Source organism: Fusarium falciforme, chromosome 9 (assembly GCF_026873545.1).
Source record: "Fusarium falciforme chromosome 9, complete sequence".
Classification (NCBI taxonomy): domain Eukaryota; kingdom Fungi; phylum Ascomycota; class Sordariomycetes; order Hypocreales; family Nectriaceae; genus Fusarium; species Fusarium falciforme.
Genome location: NC_070552.1, coordinates 1,368,658 through 1,389,676, shown reverse-complemented (window position 1 = coordinate 1,389,676; position 21,019 = coordinate 1,368,658). Strand labels below are relative to the sequence as shown.

Genomic DNA, 21,019 nt, shown 5'->3' with positions numbered 1-21,019 from the left:
GATAGTATACAGTATACAGTAGGCTCAACATACCCAATCCATAGTCATTCGTCATTACGTCCCGATACTCACCCATCAAGCCTCTTCTCCAAGCATAAACCGTATACTAGCCTTCGTAATCCTCTTGACAACCTCCAGCTCCTCCTCTCCCCTCGGCGCATAAATCATGAGGAGCCCCGTGTACAGCATCCTCCCACTCAGCGGATGCCGCTGTCCCCAGCCTCGCTCCAGCACCAGCTTGGCGTCCTTGGGCGCCAAGTTGAGGTGCATAGATCCGTCGCTGGCGTGCATGTGCGTTATCTCCTTCCTCGCCCACCAGGCCACTGGGTGCAGGGGACCGTCTGAGGCAATGAAGAGCGCTGGGCCGCGGCCTTCTGCGAAGGACTGGGCGATCTTTAGTTGGGAAGGTGAGGATGCAACTAGAGATTGGAGGAATTCATTATAGCGCTGTGTAGTTGTTAGCTCTTATGTGTCATTCGAAGTTCTGAGGAATACTCGCCTTCTTCACCTCTTCATCCGCCATATCCGTCAACTGACGACTAGGAACCGTCCAGCTGCCTACCTCCGGCCTCGGCGAACAGCGCACAGGAACATCATCTTCACTCAAAAACGCCGAACCGGCATTTGGCCCTGCTTCTTTGATCGCCCTTGCGCCATCATAGCAGCTCGTGTGAAACGGTTCCTTGGTGATGGGTCGCAGGCACAGCTGGATGAGCCAGCCAAAGACGTTGTAGGGGACGCCGCCAGGCCCAATCTTGATGTACTCGCGGTAGTCGAGGACCGCAGCCCGCAGTACGGGAACTCCGATAAAAGTTGCTGCCAGAGCCGTAGCAACGACACGTTGATTGCGAGCAATGCGCTGAAACAGAGATTGGAATTGAGACGTCATGGTGATACTATCCATATTGAGGAATCTGCAATACTATAATATCGATAACAGTTTTCTTGGCGCCGAGTATTAAATATCTAGCTGTAATACGGAATCTACACCGTCGTCGTTGTCAAAGCCCGGACGGTTGGTGACGTTAGTTCGGGGGCGCTCGGATTCGGATATGACGCTCGAGCGGATTTGCCTGGTCCGAAAGCCGAAATCCGCTCCGATAATCATGCTCCGTGGGCCCCACCGAGATCCGGACCTCCCGGCGACACGCGGATGCGACGATCCCGATATATCACGGCTGCATGTCGCAATGGTATCCATATATGGGCATTTCTGCTTACATGGCACGGATTGTAGTTCAGTAATCGAACAGCGGCACGTATACAAGTGTCCCTATTGAATGAGATACTTGAAGTGCTGCCAGTTAACTGTTCCGAAGCAACAGTTCATTTCTACTCAAGGTCAACAGCTTGCACTTCGTGTTTCGTTACAATTACTATATCTTCACGTTTTCCCAATATCGAGTCTTTTGTTTCTACCACACGATTCTCTTCACCTGAAATATTCCACAACAGATCTTTAAAACGATAGGCACTTGCCTAGGCACATGCAGAAGTACACCGAGTTGGAACCCTGCCTCCTCCTCATTGCTCTACTGCGCATGCAACGCTTCGTGAACTATCCGTTGTGATGCTAGAGGCTTTGTCCACCATCGTCTCTACTACTGCGCGTTGATTCTACCTAAGATGTAACCCCTGAGGAATTGTGCAACTTCATGTCGTAATTAGGTCACACTGGCAGGTGTTCAAATGATACAGCAATGGCGATTCCAGCTGTGTTTTCATTCACATACTTTAATTCTGCCTGGGGTTGTATAACTAGGTAGCTAGGAGAACCATTACAAGCCCCTATGCTTGGTCATTGAGAGCGGTAATAGGCAGGGCAAGATAGGTAGCAACTCTTAGCGGCGCCAGCTTTTAGAGATAATAAGAAACACCGATGTAGGTTATATTCGCATAGCATCACACTCCATAACCATTCACTTTCTCTGTTGTCCAGGACAAGATCCCAAGTCTCAACTTCAAGATTACGCCGCGGGCTTCAAGAAAACCAAATCAGGTTGCCCAGTACCAGCATTGCTGCCGCTATTATAACTACATATGAAGACGAATAGTTCATTTAGATTGCTCTTGACTTCATTCATAGCTATACTCGGGCATGGTCACCTCGTCACAGTGGATAGTCTCCCACCTATCTTGAACCACCACGTGCAAGTTGTCCTCGCGACGCTATATTTTGTATCTCTTGTGATATTACTCTCACATTGCTTACATTACGTTCTTATGTGAAGAATGCGTGGTGACTTGCCGTACCAGTCTGCTTGTGACTGCAGCTAGCAGCTGAGTCGCAGAGTGTACCAGGAGGAAGCGCCCCTGAGCAATGGGTGAGGAGCAGGATGCGAACAAGTACCACGGCCGTGTGTTGATATGTTCGAGATACTTGAATGAAGGCAGATATATCGTGAAGAAGCGATAGGTGTTTGTTGTGTTGAGTCTCCTTCTTGTTCTGGGTCTAGAGAGAGTTGGGAGGTGGACAAACAGGGTTGGTGAAAGTTGCCCAACGCAGACTGTCACCTATCTCTTCCGCTACACATATATCCTCAGCAAAAATTACAGACAAATCTATTCAGATACACACCGCAACGGTGGCTTTTGCTGTTCTCTTGGAGGTGCAAGTTTCGAACTCGTGATGCAAGTTGACATCCTTCTCCAGTTTTCGGTCAGGGCAACATTATGCGTCCAACTCTCGGGTATGCTATGATAATGGAGAGTTCCCATTCACTCTCCAATTTTTGTCTTCAACTGTGCAGTCTGTTTTGAAGGTTGGCGGTGAACCATGCGGATGAGGTGGTTTCCCCTGAGTTGCTGGCACTACCAAGCATCTACCACATCGGGCCAGAACGACATATAAGCAGTATTTGGCTGCAGGTGACTTGTGGGTACTACTAGTTCTTCTGTGGTGATAATGCTGAATTCTCTAATATTCAGTTGCACTGCAAACTCCAGTATCCGTGCTTTGTAGCAGTCGAGTATCCCCTCTTGCCGTTGCATCACTTATTTTCGTCAAGGTCAAGCTAATGTCCAGCTCTATTTAGCATTGCAACATAAAGGCATTCTGGGTTGTACAAGACTCCACAATTCACGGTTTGTGCTTTGCTCTACAGTAGATCTCTGTTGTGTGCATGATCTGACGACTCTCAAATATGCTACCCTTGACCATTAGCAACACCTCGTGGCTATATCGAACAACGCTCGCCCGATCTGTATATCCGGAGCATGGTTGTTTTAAATCCAGACTTGCCAAGTAAAATGAACATAGTCCAAGCATGAAATATTGAAACCAGGCGAGAAACAAATCCTTGCATTAACGTCAAGCAACTCACCAGGTTGCAGACTTAACCTATACTCACCTGTAGTATAACTATGCTGCCGTCAATTCGCTTCCTCCAATATCAGGGTCCAATATTGGCACCGAAAGTAAACAGCCACTGGGACAGGGCTGCTCGCTCGGCACATGGGAAAAATCTCGAGTCGGGTTTGTTTAGGGTATCTCGACCGGCTTTCAGAGTTGGACCCCGGCACCACAACCTCGGACTTTGCTGTCGTCACATCGCAATGTATCATTCGGGTCATCAGTTTCGCGCGGCGCCGCATCCCATTCATTCCTCGTTCCTTTGCCCCCGGCAGCCGCGACTATGAGCCGAGCCTAGGAGGGATCGCACCCCATAGCAATAAGGTGAGACTTTCGGCATGAGTTCGCCAAAGGGCTTGGTGTCGGGAATCCCAGTGGGGCTGCCCTCGTACGCCGTCGAACCAACGCAGACGATGACGACTTGTCTGGGTGCGGGAGGTCACAGTCAAGGTATTCGTAAGGTACGGGACGGGCTGTCAGCGGGTCGAGATTGCTCGACTGCCGAATAAATTTACCCAAGAGGCAAGGATCCGTCAAATCTCGACCACCTCAGCCACCGTGGGCTAATGAGCACCCCCTGTTCAGATCTTTAACTGCGGGATGTCCAATCAAGTGCCTCGGAGGAGCCACAAAGTCCACCGAGATGGGCAAATTACCTGACTCGACTCTGGTGTCTCCCAGGGCTGGCGTTAGGCTGGCTGTCAGTCAACGGAAAAGATTTACCGGGCGGGAGATAAGGAGTGGGCAATGACCCCAACCAAGCGTGGGCGTACTGCGACCAGTTAGCGTCAGCATCGGATGCCAAGAATCGTAGGGGATTTTGTCTCAGCGTGAGACAAAGTGAAGAGACCAGACCCGACCCATCGTCAGAGTCAGAGCGGCCAAAGACCCGACGGGTACTCGTCCCGTCAGGGGACAGGACATCCTCCCACTCGCACTCCATACCATCCATGTCATGATGGATTAACTGATTAGTGATCGAGTTACCCTGAAGCATGGGTACCAACAACACGCGGCTTCTGATTCCTCCCTGCTTGCTGACCAGTTGTATGGTCATTGTGGTATCCGTACTGTGACCGGCTTGGTAGCATCAACCCACGTTACTTTTCCTGGCGCATAAACATCAAGTTGACAGTACAAGCCATGGCTTGTTTCGCCCAAGACTACCTAACCAGGGAAGAAGGTGAGAAGAAAAAAAAAAAAAAAAAAAAAAGGTTTGCGGCTACGCCACCGATCTCCCCCTGCAGCAAGCATTAAAGAATTGCCACCGTCGAGAATCTCGGCCGTTTCCCAAAAGATGTGCCATGCAACCGTTTCACTTCTGCAACGAATGCCCATAGACTCGGCCGTTTAGCTGGGTCCGACATATTCTTCTGCACTGTACTGTGCAGAGATTGCCCACAGGACAGGCCAGGACAGCCGCGCGCGCATTGCAGGGTTCAGACGGAACACGACCCGTACGGCCCGAACGGGAGCCTCGGCGACGTCAAGACTCTTGGTAGAACCGTTGCGTGTGCTGATCTCAATGCACTCCCCACCGATATTGGAAAGAAATCAACCACAACACCCAGCTTCCAACCCAGGAAGAGGTCCATCGTCGTCGTTGACCAAGTTTCTCCCTGCTCAACCCCCTGGACTGAAATCCTGTTGTGCCGAGCAGTAGAGACGGACTCGATGGTGGGTCGGATAAGCAGCACTCTACGGCGTGATTCTCGGCCGCGTCAGTGTGATATTGCATCTCACCTGCGCCAGCTGGCCAGGTCCAGAGGCTGAAGAGCCAGAAAGTTGGGTTGTGCATACGATAGTGACCTGCCAAACCGACTTAGCAGGCACTCTAGTCGACATTTCGCCGAGCAGCACCTCCAACATCACTACAATGCATGTTCCAGGCCCTCCCCGTGCTACGTTGTAGTAGGATGTAGTAGTGGTAGGCTTCCTTGACCAAAAAGCAAGCAATTCGATCGAGGCGAGATGCTCACCTCCTGGAAGGATCCCTGGGGGGTCATCTCTGAACGCCGTGGCGGCATCTCTGCATGTGGATGCCGGTACTTGTCGCTTGTTGCTTTTGTATCGGGATCCAGATCGGGTGGTTGAGCCGGCGCCAGGTCTGAGGCTGTCACAAATGATCTAGAAAGGAGTACAAAAACTGACTGGCCCTTTCACATGTTCGCATGCGCGCGGGGCATGGCATGGGGTGTTGTCAGTTCTTCAGGTCAGTCCTCCAGGCTCACTCAGGCCTTGCCTTGCCTTGCCCACATAGGGCACCGTTGCGACTGGGATCTTGTAACTCCAAGCACATGATCCAGGGCTGCGGCTGGGGATATGACAGGATCAGAAGTGGCACAGCCGTCGATCAATGGATGTATCTCCATCGACAACGGATCCAAGTACGGATACAAGCTGTCCATTGCAGTAATGTATCCGAGCCTGACACAGTTAGTTGTTGGTCGAGATGGCAGCGGAACTTTCGCATTCGGCAGGTCGTTGGTTGGTAACATGATTACCCATGCTGTCCGTCTTGTCATCCCCTCACTAGAGGAACAGCCGTGCGGGTATGCACGGCCAAACCTGTCAGACAGTCAAGACCAAATGCTCGGGCATCATCGTGGGCAAACCTCAAGGCTTGAATCAAGAAGGTCCCCATCTCTCTGTTTCGGGGATGCTATTTCGAGGAATGTTGCATTAGACAAGTACCGTGTCGTAGTCGACCCCAAGCTGGCCCAGTACGAGAGTACGAGGGGTTGCCCCAAAGCGGCATGGAGTGGCCTGTCGCGAACTTCGCGTCGACGAGCGAATGCCGCATTCGCTGGCTGAGACGCCACGCCTTGTAAGCTCCGATACCCCTGTCGCCCACCCGGCAATAGGTACACACAATCATCGGTCTCACGGACCCCCAAACTCGCTCTAGGCCCGCTTGGAAAGGAAGACAGACAACTGGAGACACCTGGTACCAACAGCGTCGGTATGTTCGGTGGTGCAACCTGACCATTCCCTGTCTTTCCCCCTCACGATTAGACCATTAGGCTCACGGCGTCGAAAGATGAGGCGGAGAGACGGCTCGACAGTTTACCCTTCAATCAGCGACCGAGCTGCTGATGTCAATTCATGACCCCAACTCCGTCCCTGTACCCACCATACCCCTGGAGGCGGGTGTTGATGGGTCGAGAGCTGTCATGATGAGCCCTGTTCTAGGGCAATCACCTGTACTCCGTATTGGGATAACAGTTCGGTAGACAAGATGATTTGTTTCCGGCCGAGACTCGATACGCCTCGATACGCTCTCAGGATCCCCCCTTTTGTCCCTCGTTTCGACACGCCAAGCCCGTGCCGCACTCTAAACGTGGATTGCACCCACGTCCTACGCAGGGCAGGGCAAGGCAGGGCAGGGTGATTTTCCATCATCACCGAACTGGGCCGACGCTTTGACAAGGCTCATTGAGCCTCCTGGGCCATCCTTCGAGAAGGGTTCTCGGCACGTGGGCGCACTGTCAAATATCGGGTTTTCGGAGTTGAACTCAGCATGCCCACGCCCGCTTGAGGAAACCAAAGTGGAGAGCCTTGTTGGTCAAAGAGTCGAACCGAGTTGCCCATGTATCCTGTTATCGCCCTGATCCCGACATCTCGAGGCCCTGAGATCCTCCCACCGTGGGAGGGTGGCATGACGGGACTTGCTGGAATGCTGTGTCAAGACGGTTGTTGGTCTGCCCTGGCTGCGGGCACTGCGGCATTGTGTCTTCCGCTGGCATGCCGCACACGGCAGACGGGATTCTTCTGCAGGGACCAGGCTGAGCAGCCAGGCATGAAGAAGAAAGCGGTTGGGAGGGTTGTATCGCCAAGGAACCCTGGTGAGCCCCGGACTCTTCAGGGAGGCCCTGAAGATACAACGCAACACCGAGAGGTACCGCCAGTGGGGGTGGGCTGCAAAGCCATGATGGAATCCCTCTTTCCCCCAAGCAGCGCTGCCTTGCTTTACCCCTTGCTTGCTTACATGAACTCGCCCACGGGACTTGCCAACCAAGATTGCCGGAAGATACTCCTTTGCGACGTATGTCCTTCCAACCCTCCAGCCTTGGTGGAGTGATATAAAAGGCTCCGAAACTTTGGGCTGGCTTCCCTGTGTCTTGCCCGAATAGGAAATCCGTCTAGAAGGCTTGCGGCTATTGGCGAGTCATCAGAAGGTTAAGCCCTAGCGCGCTCCCGCTAATTGCAATGAAACCTGCCCGGCGACCAATCGACCAATCCAGAAAGACGCTGGCCTGCGCGCTTGAGGGGGATGGCGGCTGGCACATGGGGATCCGCACTCGGTACTACGATAGACCGTTGTGCCGGCTGTTGTGCGACGTCGCGGAGACGGTTGCCCACATGCTCGGTAATTTCATGATGCCACGATAGTGATCATCTTGTCGCCGACCCAGGAGCTATCTCGAATCATTGTCTGAAACGGGACCGAGACTGCGTCATCACTCCCCATCGCTTTGTAGAGCGGCATGGCCTCGTCATGATGCCCTTGCTGAGTGATCTCCGACGGAGGGTTGAGTCCGGGTTAAAATGCTCTAGCGCCTGGTCCAAAGATCGACGTCTGCCGCCCGCGGCAGGTCCATCTATTTCCAGGTCCGCACTACCCAGCAATTGCCGGCTTAGTTTAGGGATCTAGTCCAGACATAGTATTTTCTAGCGAGTGCCCGCAACAAGTCTCGAGCTCGGACTGCAGTGCGAGGGCTGCGCGAGCGCATTGTCGATTCGACATGAACAATATTCTCACTCAATCTGTGTGTTGATGCGTGCCTTGGCCGTAGTACTGCCACCGTATTGTAATTACGGGCAGCGAATTCGGCCTTCTTCTGCTTCGGAATGGGACCTTAATTGTCGACCTAAACGTGGATACGACCGATTCCAACGCTCTGATTCGAACAAAGAAGCGAGGCCGAAATCCTTCGTGTCTGATTGATCATGATGTCAGCGCTCAGCCACAGCACAAGCCCACCTTCTCAAGTCGGCTTTTCCTTGCGACTTCCTGGTGCCACATTTCCACACGATCCCGACAAACTAGTGGCCTTCGAGACAAGTAAGAGTGCTAAACTGCGCTTGGATGTCCTGATGCCATGGGGTGAGGTGTACAGTAGTGTCAACACCCAGCCAGCTGGCTAGACGGAACGCAATACCGAACCTGTATCCATAATGTTGTCGAGAGTGTCGATCCGCTCACTAAAACCGCTTTCATACGAGAGTTTGATTGCCATGGAGGACCGTCATTCACATATGCAACGAGCCGGCCAACAGTTGTCAAGGAGATTCTGCCAAGCGGTATGACGAAAGGGGATGTTTTTAAGAGGTGACGGCGCAATTGATGAGTCTGCCGTTATTAAACAAGATCTCCGATTGCTGATAAGTGACCATGTAGAGGTTGTCGGTATAAGAATATGCATCTCGGTCAAGTCTCATATGAAACCATCAAGCCGCGTTCCTCAATGTGAATTGCATCAATTCTTCCTTTCGAGGCTCGTCTGAGCTGACTCTCTGGGCGACGTTAGCGGATGGTTGTTGAGGTGTGATTGGCGTGGCTTCGTAGACACCGAGTCAAGGCAGGTTCTCGCTCCCGTCGGGACCGAGGGAGCCCAACGGTGTGGGGAGAGTGTGGTCACAGCGTGGCAGGCTTCTGCAACCACGCCAGGGTGCTTGTCTGAAGAAGCGTCCGCGCTCCTTGGACCCTGGTATCCACGTTACAACTTGGTCCGAACATCCCGGCATTTGCTTGGCATCCCTCTTAGCGGCAGTTACCCGAGCTGGTACCATGGGCGATGCTCGGTGTAAGTCAAATGGTGGTGTCGTGTTCTCAACCACGAGTGGAATTCCCAGAAGAGCGCGATGACCAAAGGGTGATGTTGCAGCTGAACGACCTGAGCGTCTGTGCAGCCTGACCCAAGGTGACCATGGCGCACGAGACAGACGAATACATGCGGCACTTGGATTAAAAGGGGGCGGTAGCAATTAAACCCCTCATAGGCCCATAAACTGCAGGGCCAGCAGCATCATCGGCATCTCAGGAGAGCCAAGACTCCATGTCCCATGGTTGTGGCGGTGGTGAGGAGCCTGTTTCCAACCAACCTTTCCCGATTGACGGCCGGGTGGATTTTGAACCGAGGAAACATTCCTTGTGGGCTGATCTGGTCCGACTGTTGATCTTTACCACAGAATGCCATGCTGCCGGGAGCTGAAACCACTTGTTCAGCCTGGGCGTCAACGTTACAGCATCTTGGGCGATGCAAGAAGACAGAAGGAGAGTGAATTAACATCTGGGGAACTCGGCCGAGCGACAAGTGCCCAGGCTGTTAGTGCCCCAAAACCAGGATCGGAGATGAAGCTGGATTTGGAAGTCGACAAAGAAGCACCATGCCAGATCCGCACCGCGGCGACGTGACTGTGGATCCGGGGTAGAAGCCTTAAAGAAAGCAGAAGAGATGTGACCATTCGAAGGGAAGGGTGATCTGACAATACGTATCAGTCACTGGTATTCGCTAGTGACTGAGATGGTTCGACGTGTCTTTGGCACGGGCAGATTACCGAGGTCATCAACAGAGAGGTAGCTGTTCACCGTGCCCTGTGCTTTAATCAGCCACCTGTCCGCGGTCTCGACGCCAACGGGCGCCAGGAAGTCGTCCTGTCGTGCATGGCAGAGTTGCTTGTGGTGTGGAGGCTGACGGTGACCCGGGACATCAGCTCATCATGTCCGTGTTCCAAATCTAAAATTCGATCTTAGCATATCCTTGTCCATGCAGTGACTGGTCACCTCGCGAAAGCAGCATCCGAGCTGGGAATGTGTCCACGGATGTTGAGATGGACCAACCATGAGCGTGGCAATTACACAGCCATTGCTTGTCGAATGTGGAGGCGAGGCGCCACGAGGTGCGATTTTGCTTGTCGCACAAGCTTGTTGCTGCCCGCATGTCGATGTCCGAGAACAAAGTCATGTCGTCAAAGGGACGAAGTGATGATTCAGATGACATGCATCGTCTGAGGCATTGTTTGGATATTGGCGACTTTCTTCAGCAGGCCCGGGGCAGGCTTACTTGGCCCCTCACATGGCAAAATGGTTCTCGGTGAAGTGTCCACGGTCTCGAGGGTAGACGCCTGCAAAAGTCTTGGCCTCTTTCAGCACGAGGTCGCCAATGCCTCGCGTAATGTAATGCCGACGGATTGCTGTTGTTGTCCTTTGCGATGGAGATCTGATACGAGGCACTTCTGTCAACCTTGAATGTCCGGCAGTTTGTGGCACGTGCTGTCGATTAAACAGTTTGGCAGGTGCCATGGTTGACGGTTGATCCGACTACCTGCCAGGTTGGTACCTATTTTTGCGACCTGCAATAACCCAGGTGAGCCAGTGAGTTGCCGTTTCCAGGCAAGGTAGGCGTGATTGGTCCAATCCAGAGCGCGCCTGTACCTGGTGAGGCAGGTACGCAAGAACGGAGTGCGGAAGCACAATCCGCTGTCAGGGTACGACAGGAAGGTGCAGGAAGGACGACGCCGGACCTTCCTCAGCTAATTACCTGTCCTGACCTCATCCTCCATCGTCTAGCATCCATCATAGCAACGGCTCCGCAGTGTCTGTATGTTGGTGGCGCGCACTTACCCAAGACAACAACTTCTCCATCGAAAGCTGTCAACCGCGCACTTCTTTCGAACGATGCTGACGTAGCAGTGCGTGCGGACGCGGAAAAGCAGGGGGCCGAAATGATTTCCATGCGTGCGTCTATTACCGCAAGGGGGGCTCCGACGTGGAGGATTCCGTCCGGTTGGTAGCTGACCTTTCATTCCTCGAGGGCGTCGTCCAGCAGCTTACACGGGCAGCGACGACCAAAATATCACGATGAGCGGCCAACGAGGGAGGCCACGGCACTTGACGCCTCCTACGAAGTCTCTCAAGGTTAAAGAATGAAGAAACGCTCTCACCTGGTTGCTGGTCTCTGACACTTGACACTGACACCAGGATGGGCGCCTCCCGAGCCTCGTCTCCGCTTCTGGAATGACGACCAGACGACGAGGCACCGGTCGACATTAGCGGCTAAAGATCGTACGACTGCCGTGACGGAGAGTGACGATGAGGGCGCGCCATTCCTCTTTGAGAGACATGTGCCGCACCCAGCCAAGACGTCATAAACGTGGGTCCGGGGACTAACGATCAAGGGTCACGGCCGGCACTGCGTGAAAAGCAATTCTCCCCACGGCGCTCGATGGAACCACAGCACCTCTCTGCAAGATGGTCGAAAGTCTATCGTCCCGCCTCGAGGATCGACATGCGCTTTGGCAGCCGCGAGCGACAACCGCCGTCGAGGGTGTGCACGCATAACATAACATGCATGCCTGCAACAGTTGAGCCTGTTCATCTTCAGCCGCTCCTCAGTGCATAATTTACGAGGGCAGGAGACGGGAATACGCGCAATGACATGTTGGTCATGGCGGCCTCTCGAGCCAAAGCACTTGAGAGATCCTTGCATCATCAAATCACTGCCCTGGTTACCCCAACTCCAGTTCACCGTTTTCCAACATGGTAGTCTTATGCAGCCCGCCAGATTTGGGATGCTCAAAAGCCGTGAGGGGTTCCTGTTGTCGCAGGGCCTTGCCTCTCGACCGGTGCATACCGTCCGGTATTGGCTGAAGAGGCCAGATGGCATCGCCTTAATGATCACAATACTGCGCAGCGGATTGTCATTATCATGGTAGAATAGCCTTTGAGCGGACAATACACACCGTCTACACTGACGCCTTGACTAGTTTCATGACCGGGCATTTCAAGCGCGCATCGCCCCACGAGTGCCGTTGACGAAGTAGATCACCCCTCCAACTCAGGCTATATCGAACACGAGCCAGATATAACCTCAGGGATGTAAACATGCGGAGCCTCGTCTTCTGGTCGGAAACGGTGTCGAAAACAAAGTCCGTTGCACTTAATATGTACCTGCCCATGTCCCCCGCTCTTGAGACGATACGAACGGAGCGCATCAATGATACGGGTAAAAAGAGCGTCCCACCTGAACTGAGGGCAAATCTCCATCAGCTGCTGTTGGTAGCTGGAGCACTGGGTCTTGAGGCGCTGCATCATCCCGCAGCCCACATGAATATGGCACCACTGCTCCGTAATCCCGCACTTGGGCGCTCTTATCTGTCTATCCCTTGAGCGTCATCACCAGTTCAGAGTTCACGACAACGAGAGCATCTGTGCTTCAGCCAGGGGACATTGGGGTCCGATGCTTCGTGCCAGGCTTCTAGCGTCTTACCCCAATCTGCAGGTGAAAGGGCAAGCTAGCCAGTCAGGCCAGACGGGGTTGCCTTAACCAGCCGCGATTGGTTCGAGAACGAGATCGCCCGTCTTGAGTTGACGAGCAAAGCCTCAGAGGGCCAGTGCGTCTTCGTCTGTTCGCTGATCAGGCCCGCTCTGAGCTGATGATGGTCCCGCAGTGACTTTGAGCGAATCCAGGGGACTGGGAGACCTACCGACCCCGTTTCCTCTAGCGCAGCCCTGGCCCCTGACGGCAGGGATCTCTTGGGATAAGGCCTGTTGGCCCTGCGACACCTCTGCCGTCCGCCATGGCCCGCCCGTCATGGTCCGTCCCAGTGCCTCTCTGGGCATGTTAGGCTGCCTCCTACCGACACCATTCATATCGTGGTGTTGGTGCTGAGTGCCGGATGCTTGGTCTAGCTCGGTCTTCGAGTCTTTCCGCCGGCGTTCGCCCGTGGCTACCTACCCTCCTGCCAGATGTGATCAGTCCATGCGCCAAGACCAACCCATATAGGCTACTGTTCTGTATAGCACAGGTTTCATCAAGATGCTCTCGCGCGTTGGACTCATTCATGACTCTCTTGTCGCGGAGACATTCAGACCCCGCGCTGACTTCCGCACTCGCTTGATGGCACTCTGCCCAGGCATCCCCGATCCACCATTGCCTGCCGGCACATGCATGGCGCGCGTGGTTTCATCAAGCATAGCATTGGCAAGGCAGTTGGCTTACAATACAGAAGGCATGTGGTGTCGTTCTGGTGCCCATCCCTCAGTTCTTCTACCGGCAGCGCGCCACAGGCTCCCAGCCATTAGGACTCGTCCCTTTGTGAAGTGTGACCCAGGACTGAGACGCCTGTGTCGTCGCCATCACGTTGCCAAGAGCAATGGTCTTTAACCATGGTTCGCGCCGCGCCAGCTCCAAGAAGCCAATACCATCTTGACCTGCTTCGCATTCACGTCATCGGCTCTCGGTCTGTGATGTTGCTGGGTTGTCTGTCGATGAATGTTTCGAGCGTTTACCGACGGTTAATGGCGGAGCGCACGTTCTCACAAAAGGCCTTTGTTTTGGAGTCGAGTCTCGGTTCTTTTCCAGATGGGCTCGGAATATTCGAGCCCTGCTAGTCGGATTTTACTCGTTAGTTCCAGTACCGGCGGCCCAGGGAGGAAGGTGTTGCGGCCCTGGACGGGAGCCCGTTGTCCCTCGCACGGATACCGTCCAGTCGTTCCGTGGCACTGCTCGCCTGGACTGGATATGCTGGCTTCGGCTTCCCGTCCCCTAATCTGGATCAGGGATCTGGCTGACGCAAGGCGCCACCCCTGGGTAGGCTACCTGACTCTTGTCACTTCAGGAGGAGCCTCTGCGCTGGGTCCTCTTGGCCCTCCACACGCCCGTCCTTGGGCATGCTCGCGCGGCTTCTGGTGCTCATCCGCCCACCACCCGCCGGCCGCTTGCCGTAACGCCGGCGCCTGGGTCGCCGTGGGGAGGAGCCATGAGCCGTCAAGACATACCAGCCACACACGCCCCCATGCAGAACACACGCCCACCCGGCCCCGTCCCCCGGTCCCCGGCAATCCATCCCTCATCCCTGCGTGCTTCCAGAGCCTGCAGACAGGATCACCATCAACCACCAGTGTTGGACCGTCTTGGAAAGAGAGAGCCGTTGGGTTGGCACCCACGCCATCTTGTACCCGCAATGCCGTTGGTGCCGATGTCCAGCGACTTGGGATCGCTCGACGCCTGCACTAGTATCCGCAAGTCATCCAGCCCGGGCCCATCCTGTTCCATGCAAATAAGGCCACAGATGTTCACCGCACCACACGTGTGGGTGACGGCACCACTCCAGAGAGGCGCCCGGGACTCGCATTTCGCGTGGCGGGCCACTGGCACTGGCACAGCACGGCTCCGTTGGCCGCTCGTTTGGTCCGTCGTCTCGCAAATCTAATGAGCCAAGGCCACGCCGGGTGAGTGAGTCCACGCCTCTCTCCCACGCTGAGGCGCTCGGTGTTAACGAGCGGCTGTTGGCCATCGCCGTACTGCCCTGGGCTACCGAGTATATCACTTGTTGGCCGTCCTGCTCTCTTCATACTCCCCCCTCTCTCACTTCCCCCCTTCTGCACGCTTGTGTCTTGGATCCCGATTCGGTTTGTAAGTCACTCGACTACCGTGGTCCTTCCTCTTCCATCACCCTAGTCTTGAACTGTCACGCCCAACCTTCCCGACAGTTTGGGTCGTGTTAAGATTGGCACCTCATCCGTCCATCCCCTCCCCTTCTTCTTGGACCAGCTTGTTCCTGGTTTTCGACTATCCGTATTAGGGCACCGCCGCGCCTCTGTTGTGGCCTGTCTTGGCATCCTTGCCCCCAAGAGAGCCGCGCCGCTGGTGCGATAGTTGTATCAGAGGGCATAGATATCTGCTCCCCTCCCCCACCAGCCGTTGTTGGCTTGTGTTGACCTCAGCTCTTCTCGTCCACGACCATTGTTTTCCAACTTCAGTTATGCCCCCTTGCTGCAACTCGAGCCACATCGAGTAGCTCTCTCAATGGGTGTCCTACCTGCTCTAGATTCTCGTCCTCACTTGGTTCTCCCCAACACCCCGCCAGACTTGGTGAGTCCAGACGCCTCGTCTTACTCGTCCAACTCGTCATCATCTGCGGACCGACCCTGGATCTCGCCTGCGCCTACATCCCCTTCTATGAATAGCTATGAGAAGCCTTTGACAAACAATATGCCTGCGGATCAGAAGATGGATGGAGAGCAGAACCGGCCGGAGTCCGCCTCTCAAACAGCACCTCGACAACAACTTCCTTCATTAAGTAGCCTCTTCGGTCCGCCGACAGCTCCTGGTCGGGCGATGCACTCGCCTCTCTCGGACCGCACCAGCTCTTTCCCTGCCACTTCTCCCCTGGATCGTCCTCGAGTTCCCTCAGGCGACAGGCAGCATCCGACATCCTACTTCCCGCCGACCCTCTCTCCTCCTATATCACAACCTCGCAGCACCTACGACAGCAAATTCGATGCCGACCGCCAGCCACTTCATGCGCTTTCGCGATCATACTCCGGCTCAGGATCGCCTAGGTTTCGCGATGGCGAGCACCCTCGCCCAGAGTCGCGCGCTGAGGGGCTTGGAAAGTGGTCGATGCAGCACGAGACCAGCCGGCATGAGTATTCATTAGGATCCCGGGATGGTTCCTTTCGATCACCCCAGGACCAGTTCCGTCTCCACTTTCCAGGACCCAAGGACCGTGTTGTGCCGAGCTATAACGACCAAAGATCTCCCCAAGGGGCACCGAACCCCCCGCCAACACCGAGCACCACGGCGACCGAGGGTGTTCCCTCTAAGGATGGACTGGGACCCAAGATCTGGACTGGCACTCACTTCTTGCCTCGATTTGTACGAGCCGCGGAGGTACCTGGTGAGGGAATGTGTTACTTCTATGACGATGGCAGTCACTGCAAGACAGTGATCGATGGCGAAGCAGTCAACGCCCACTGGGGTGTAACCAAGGCCGGTAAGCCTCGGAAGCGACTGGCGATTGCTTGTGTGACATGCCGCGAGAAGAAGATCAAGTGTGACCCAGATTACCCCCGCTGTGTTCAGTGCGAGAAGTTTGGTCGGGTGTGCAAGTTTAAGAATGCGTAAGTAACATTGGGTGGGAACCACCTCTGCAGGTTCCGACTTGCTAACGATTTCTTAGACCTCGGGGAGGCCACAATACATCTCCTTCAACCCCCCCTGCCGAGCTTGACGACCTTCGCAAGCTGGGCGGACCATCTAGACAGAACGAGAGCGAGGAAAGCTCCCCTGTGTCACCACGAACCACCATGCGGCCCCCGTCACCAGATGTTGGCTCCCACAAGCGTCTTCGGGTGGGATACGACAGCTATGTTACAACCGGCGAACCAGTTCCCTCGATGGCGCCTGTCGAGCCTCCGAGGCCTCAGTTTCCCATTCATCGACTTCCCGTCGAGCTGCCTAGGATCTCCGAAGAGGTTCTCAACCGAGCCTGGTGCACCGACCCTTCTCTCTCGGACCCCCAGTCCATCCGTACTGTGATTTCCCACTTTTTCGTTCACCTCGACAGCACCATGATCGTTCGATTCATCCCTGAGAACGTTTTCAAGACATGGGTTGTGAACCCGGGGCACCGCAAGTCTCCCGAGGACTTGATGCTCCTCTACAGCATTCTTGCAGTCGGAGTTGCTCTGTCTAATGGCCCGAAGCCTATCGCCTATGAGTACGCCTCGGTGGCTCACTATGCTCAAAAGTTGACCACGGTCAGCTGTCTCCAGCTTGTGCAGACTAGGATTCTGCTCGCACTTTACTACCTCTCCATCTCGCGCGTATCCGAGGCGAGCGAGATGATCTCGGCGGCTGTCGCGACAGCAGCCTGCCTCCAGCTCAACGTCGAGCTCGAAGAGTCAAGGGAGGCTGGACTCTTGACTTTCCCCTTTGGGATGAGCAAGGCGGGCTACTGCGAAGCCAGGAGAAGGACTTTTTGGTCTCTCTTCATGCTAGAACGACTTGATGGACATTTCCCTGACCGTCTGGCAATGATCAATGCCGAAGACATTTACACTCGCCTGCCTGCTGACTCGCATAGCTTTGAGCGAGAAGTGGAAGGCTTCTCGCCAATGTTTAACCCCTACGTCTCGAACCTCGCCAGCACCCATGAGCGGGAGTTTGGAATCTCGGCGCATCTTGTTGAGATGGTGCACACGTGGTCGAATGACGTGTGCCGAATTTATAGGATGGCACGACGAACTACGTTGATGGAATCGGATTTGGAGTCTTCGCAGAGGATTCTGAAGAGGATTCATGACTGGCGTGCTGCGCTTCCCTCTCGTCTGCTGTTTACGGCTTCAAACCTGGAATCAGCGGCACTGGCAGGAGAGCTTGGCCAATTCTTGACCATGCACCTCCTATACAACCACGCCATGATCAAGCTCAGCCGCCATACGGTAGCTGCAGCACGTTCGTCGCCACAGACAGCCTCCCTTCACGTGCAGACTTGCTACGAGCACGCGACGCAGGTATTGGACATGGTCAAGGCGGTTGTGCGACTCCACCGCGGGGGACAGCAAGTCCTCAGCGCACCGGCTCCAGTCATGGCCATGGTGGTGACGGAGGCAGTTGACGTGCTGACCTCAAGTGGTCGCCTATCTCACCTGGGTGACATTATTGAGAACGTCCACATGGTTCAGGAGGTTGTTCAAGCCATGTGCTCGACTTGGGACGACGTCAGGGGTGCACAGGAGGCGATCGAAGGACGACTTGGAATGCTGCACCGTATTCGAGACCGAGGCAGCCAACCCGCGAGCCCTATCGAAGGTTATCGCATCGTATACAGCGCTGAGGGACGCGAAGACGACAAGAGCCTGCGCTGGCAAATCAACAACCCGATGGAAAAGCTGTATCCCAAGGATATGGACACCATCTATTCGTCACTTGTATAAGAGGACGGAACGCATTGTACATGCCGATCCACTGATATCGTTTGTTTCAACACTCGACGGATATATCCGTTTATGTTTTTATCATCTCTGCATTATGCGGCACTGTACGCACGGAGTTTTGGCATGGGAAAGGGAGCATATTGGTGTTTATGGCGTGGTTGATACTGGGCGGGCGATTTTCGCAAGCAGCCCCTGATGTTTTTTGATACTCTTTTCCCAGGCAGAATACGTCGTGTCTGTTGTTTTTTCTCTTCTCATTGTATCATACTCTCTCACCTCGCACATATGCGGAGGGATTTGGCGTCTTCTCCATGGGTCGAGTTGCTCGGCACGGCTGGGTTGAGAGCAAGGATAGGATTGGATTGTGGGACATGGACACGATTCATGTGGCATGATGATGTCCCACGCATCAAGGAATCTGGGGATTGACCCAGGCTCGTTGGAAATACAACTGGTATCCGACAATTTGTTGGATTTGAACACACAAACATGGAGTGTCTCTTGATGTGACTGTTGACTACTGTGCTGAATGAATGACACTGCCGGGCCTTGGAGGAGGATGCTCGTCTCTCTCAGGCCACCGAAGGGCGGGGTGAGTGTGCTGGGGCATGGGCATGGCAGGTTCGAAGGGAGCTGAGGGTCGGTTAGAAGCTTTGAGGCAGGGCACGGACTGAAGATTGGGGTCAGAGGCGATGCCGACTGGGTATGTAGGTATGGGACGAGATGGATATGGATTGCCGGAGGGGGAGCTGACAGCGACAGCAGCTGAGCTGTGATAACCGAGGTGGAGGAGGGAGGGGGAAGCGGGGAGACGGAGGCAAGATGGATCTCGCATGACTTGGGTACGAGATGAAGCTATCTTACGTAGCGGTTGGTGTTTTCGAGACGACGAGGAGCCTTTTCCCAAGTTGTCCTTGTTGGTTGGTTCCCCTGTGTGTGTACTTGAGAGTGCGTGTTTATTCGGGAATCCCCCACCGGATATCCGTCAGGTGTTGTTTAGTGTCAGTCCAGTGACATTGATCTAACCCCCCAGAAATCCGACGTAGAAGAAACGCCTTAATCTCACTACCGTTGATGCCTCTCTATTTTTCAAACTTTGTTGTAAACCATCTACGTTTTGAAGTGCCATTTGCCGCCCGTGGTTACACTGCAGTTTGTGTTGTCAGACGGCTGGGCCGTGTGCTTTTTTTTTTTCTTGTTAGGGTGACGGATGGCGTGTTTGTAGAAGACGAGATGCGGCTAGCCTGATTTGGCAATACGATGGAACAAGCTCTGCCTCGGAAGCTTCAGGTTGACAAGCGCGTGAGACAAAGACAAGACAACATCGTCTGGACCGCCGTCAGCTTAGAAAAAAGGGCGCTTTCCCGACATCACATCGAGGTTTCATGAGTTTGGGATAATGGACTGCGCCATCTCTCGACATGGGTTTTCCCGCTGAGCCTGCTGCTCACCTCCTGGGCGCCAATGGTGAGTTGTTCGACACCCCCTCCCCATCACTCTCGGCCCCTTTCGTACGAGGGAGGCACCATGGAGCCATCACCAAGGCCCTCCTCACCTTCAGCTTCCGGTGTGGCGCTCGTCTCCATCGTGGAGAAAGAAAAAAGGTTGCCTACTTCCTACTCTATCATGCGCTGACACGAACTCTCTCAAAAAAGGGCCGGTCCATGCTCTTGCATACTCGGCCTCTCCGGGCACATACATCCTCACCGGCTCCGCGGACCGATCCATCCGCCTCTACAACCCATTCCCCAGCACTGCCGTCCCCGGTGAGGACCGCCGCAGCAAAGCCGCCGTGCCTCAGGGCCGTCTCATCCAGACCTACGCCGCTCACGGTTACGAGGTGTTGAGTCTTGCCGTCGCTGCTGACAATGAGCGCTTCGTGTCGGCTGGTGGCGACCGCACTATCTTTCTGTGGGACGTGTCTACTGCTGTTACTACGAGGCGGTTTGGCGGTAATGTTAACGGCCACTCTGCGCGTGTCAACTGTGTGAGCTTTGCTGGCGATGGGGATTCTATCGTCGTGAGTGGTGGGTTTGATACCACTGTGCGACTGTGGGATACCAAGAGTAACAGCTTCAAACCTATTCAGGTGCTCGAAGAGGCGCGCGATGCCGTGACGTCTCTTGTCGTGCGCGGACCCGAAGTCGTCGTGGGGAGTGTTGATGGAAGGGTACGCAGTTACGATATCCGCATGGGTCGCGTGACGGCCGATGTCATAGGCGCACCCGTCACGAGCCTCAGTCTGACACGCGACGGACGGGCAATGCTAGTTGGAAGTCTTGATAATAAGCTGCGGCTCATGGACCGCGATAATGGTGCCTGTCTGCGCGCATATGCGGATCCTGGATGGAAGAACGAGGATGTGCGGCTACAGGCGCTTCTGGGCGACAAGGAAAAGTACGTTGTTGTCGGTGATGCTATGGCTGGCGAGCCTGCGCCTGAAGGGCAAGGGAGGATATGGGCCTGGGACTTATTGACGGGCAAGTTGGCAGCCAAGGTGACGATACCATGGGGACCTGAGGGCATGGTGCCTAGGAAGAAGGTTGTAGGGAGAGACGGCAAAGAAAAGGCGAGAAGCAATATCATCAGCTGTATGGCGTGGAGAGAGGACGGCTGGGGAGATCAGTTCTGCGTCGGTGGGACATCAGGCGTGGTGACGGTATTTGGAGCGTTATAGATATATATCAAGGCACTGGGAATAATCACGAACGAATCTCGCTTTCAGCTTCAGCTTGGCTGATCACACGTGGCTTCGTCTATTCTTCAAGTTTCCATCATCGTCAAGGGGGCATATACTCCAACTCATACAAAGAAAGAACAAGACTCTCCGTCGCAAAAAGAGTACACCACACAATATTGCTCGACATTTAGTCGTCTCCGCCAGCGCCAACAATGATTAAAACACCGTGAAAATCCCAAACCCTTTTTTCCAAATCATA

At 54.5% G+C, this 21,019-nt stretch overlaps 3 protein-coding genes across 3 annotated transcripts; 2 read left to right on the top strand and 1 right to left on the bottom strand.

Moving 5' to 3' along the window:
* Positions 1–75: 75 nt before the first annotated feature.
* NCS54_01131500 (Hypothetical protein) lies at positions 76–889 on the bottom strand (the record flags this gene model as incomplete). The annotated part of the gene is made up of 2 exons (XM_053156595.1): positions 76–447; positions 500–889. 2 exons carry the CDS (start codon positions 887–889, stop codon positions 76–78), a joined length of 762 nt encoding a protein of 253 aa, XP_053012570.1.
* A 14,276-nt stretch (positions 890–15,165) lies between these two features.
* Positions 15,166–18,080, top strand: NCS54_01131400 (Zn(2)-C6 fungal-type domain-containing protein; the record flags this gene model as incomplete). Its single annotated transcript, XM_053156594.1, has 2 exons — positions 15,166–16,262; positions 16,322–18,080. 2 exons carry the CDS (start codon positions 15,166–15,168, stop codon positions 18,078–18,080), a joined length of 2,856 nt encoding a protein of 951 aa, XP_053012569.1.
* A 1,421-nt stretch (positions 18,081–19,501) lies between these two features.
* Positions 19,502–20,757, top strand: NCS54_01131300 (Hypothetical protein; the record flags this gene model as incomplete). Its single annotated transcript, XM_053156593.1, has 2 exons — positions 19,502–19,547; positions 19,736–20,757. The coding sequence occupies 2 exons, from the start codon at positions 19,502–19,504 to the stop codon at positions 20,755–20,757; spliced, it is 1,068 nt and encodes a 355-aa protein (XP_053012568.1).
* Positions 20,758–21,019: the final 262 nt, after the last annotated feature.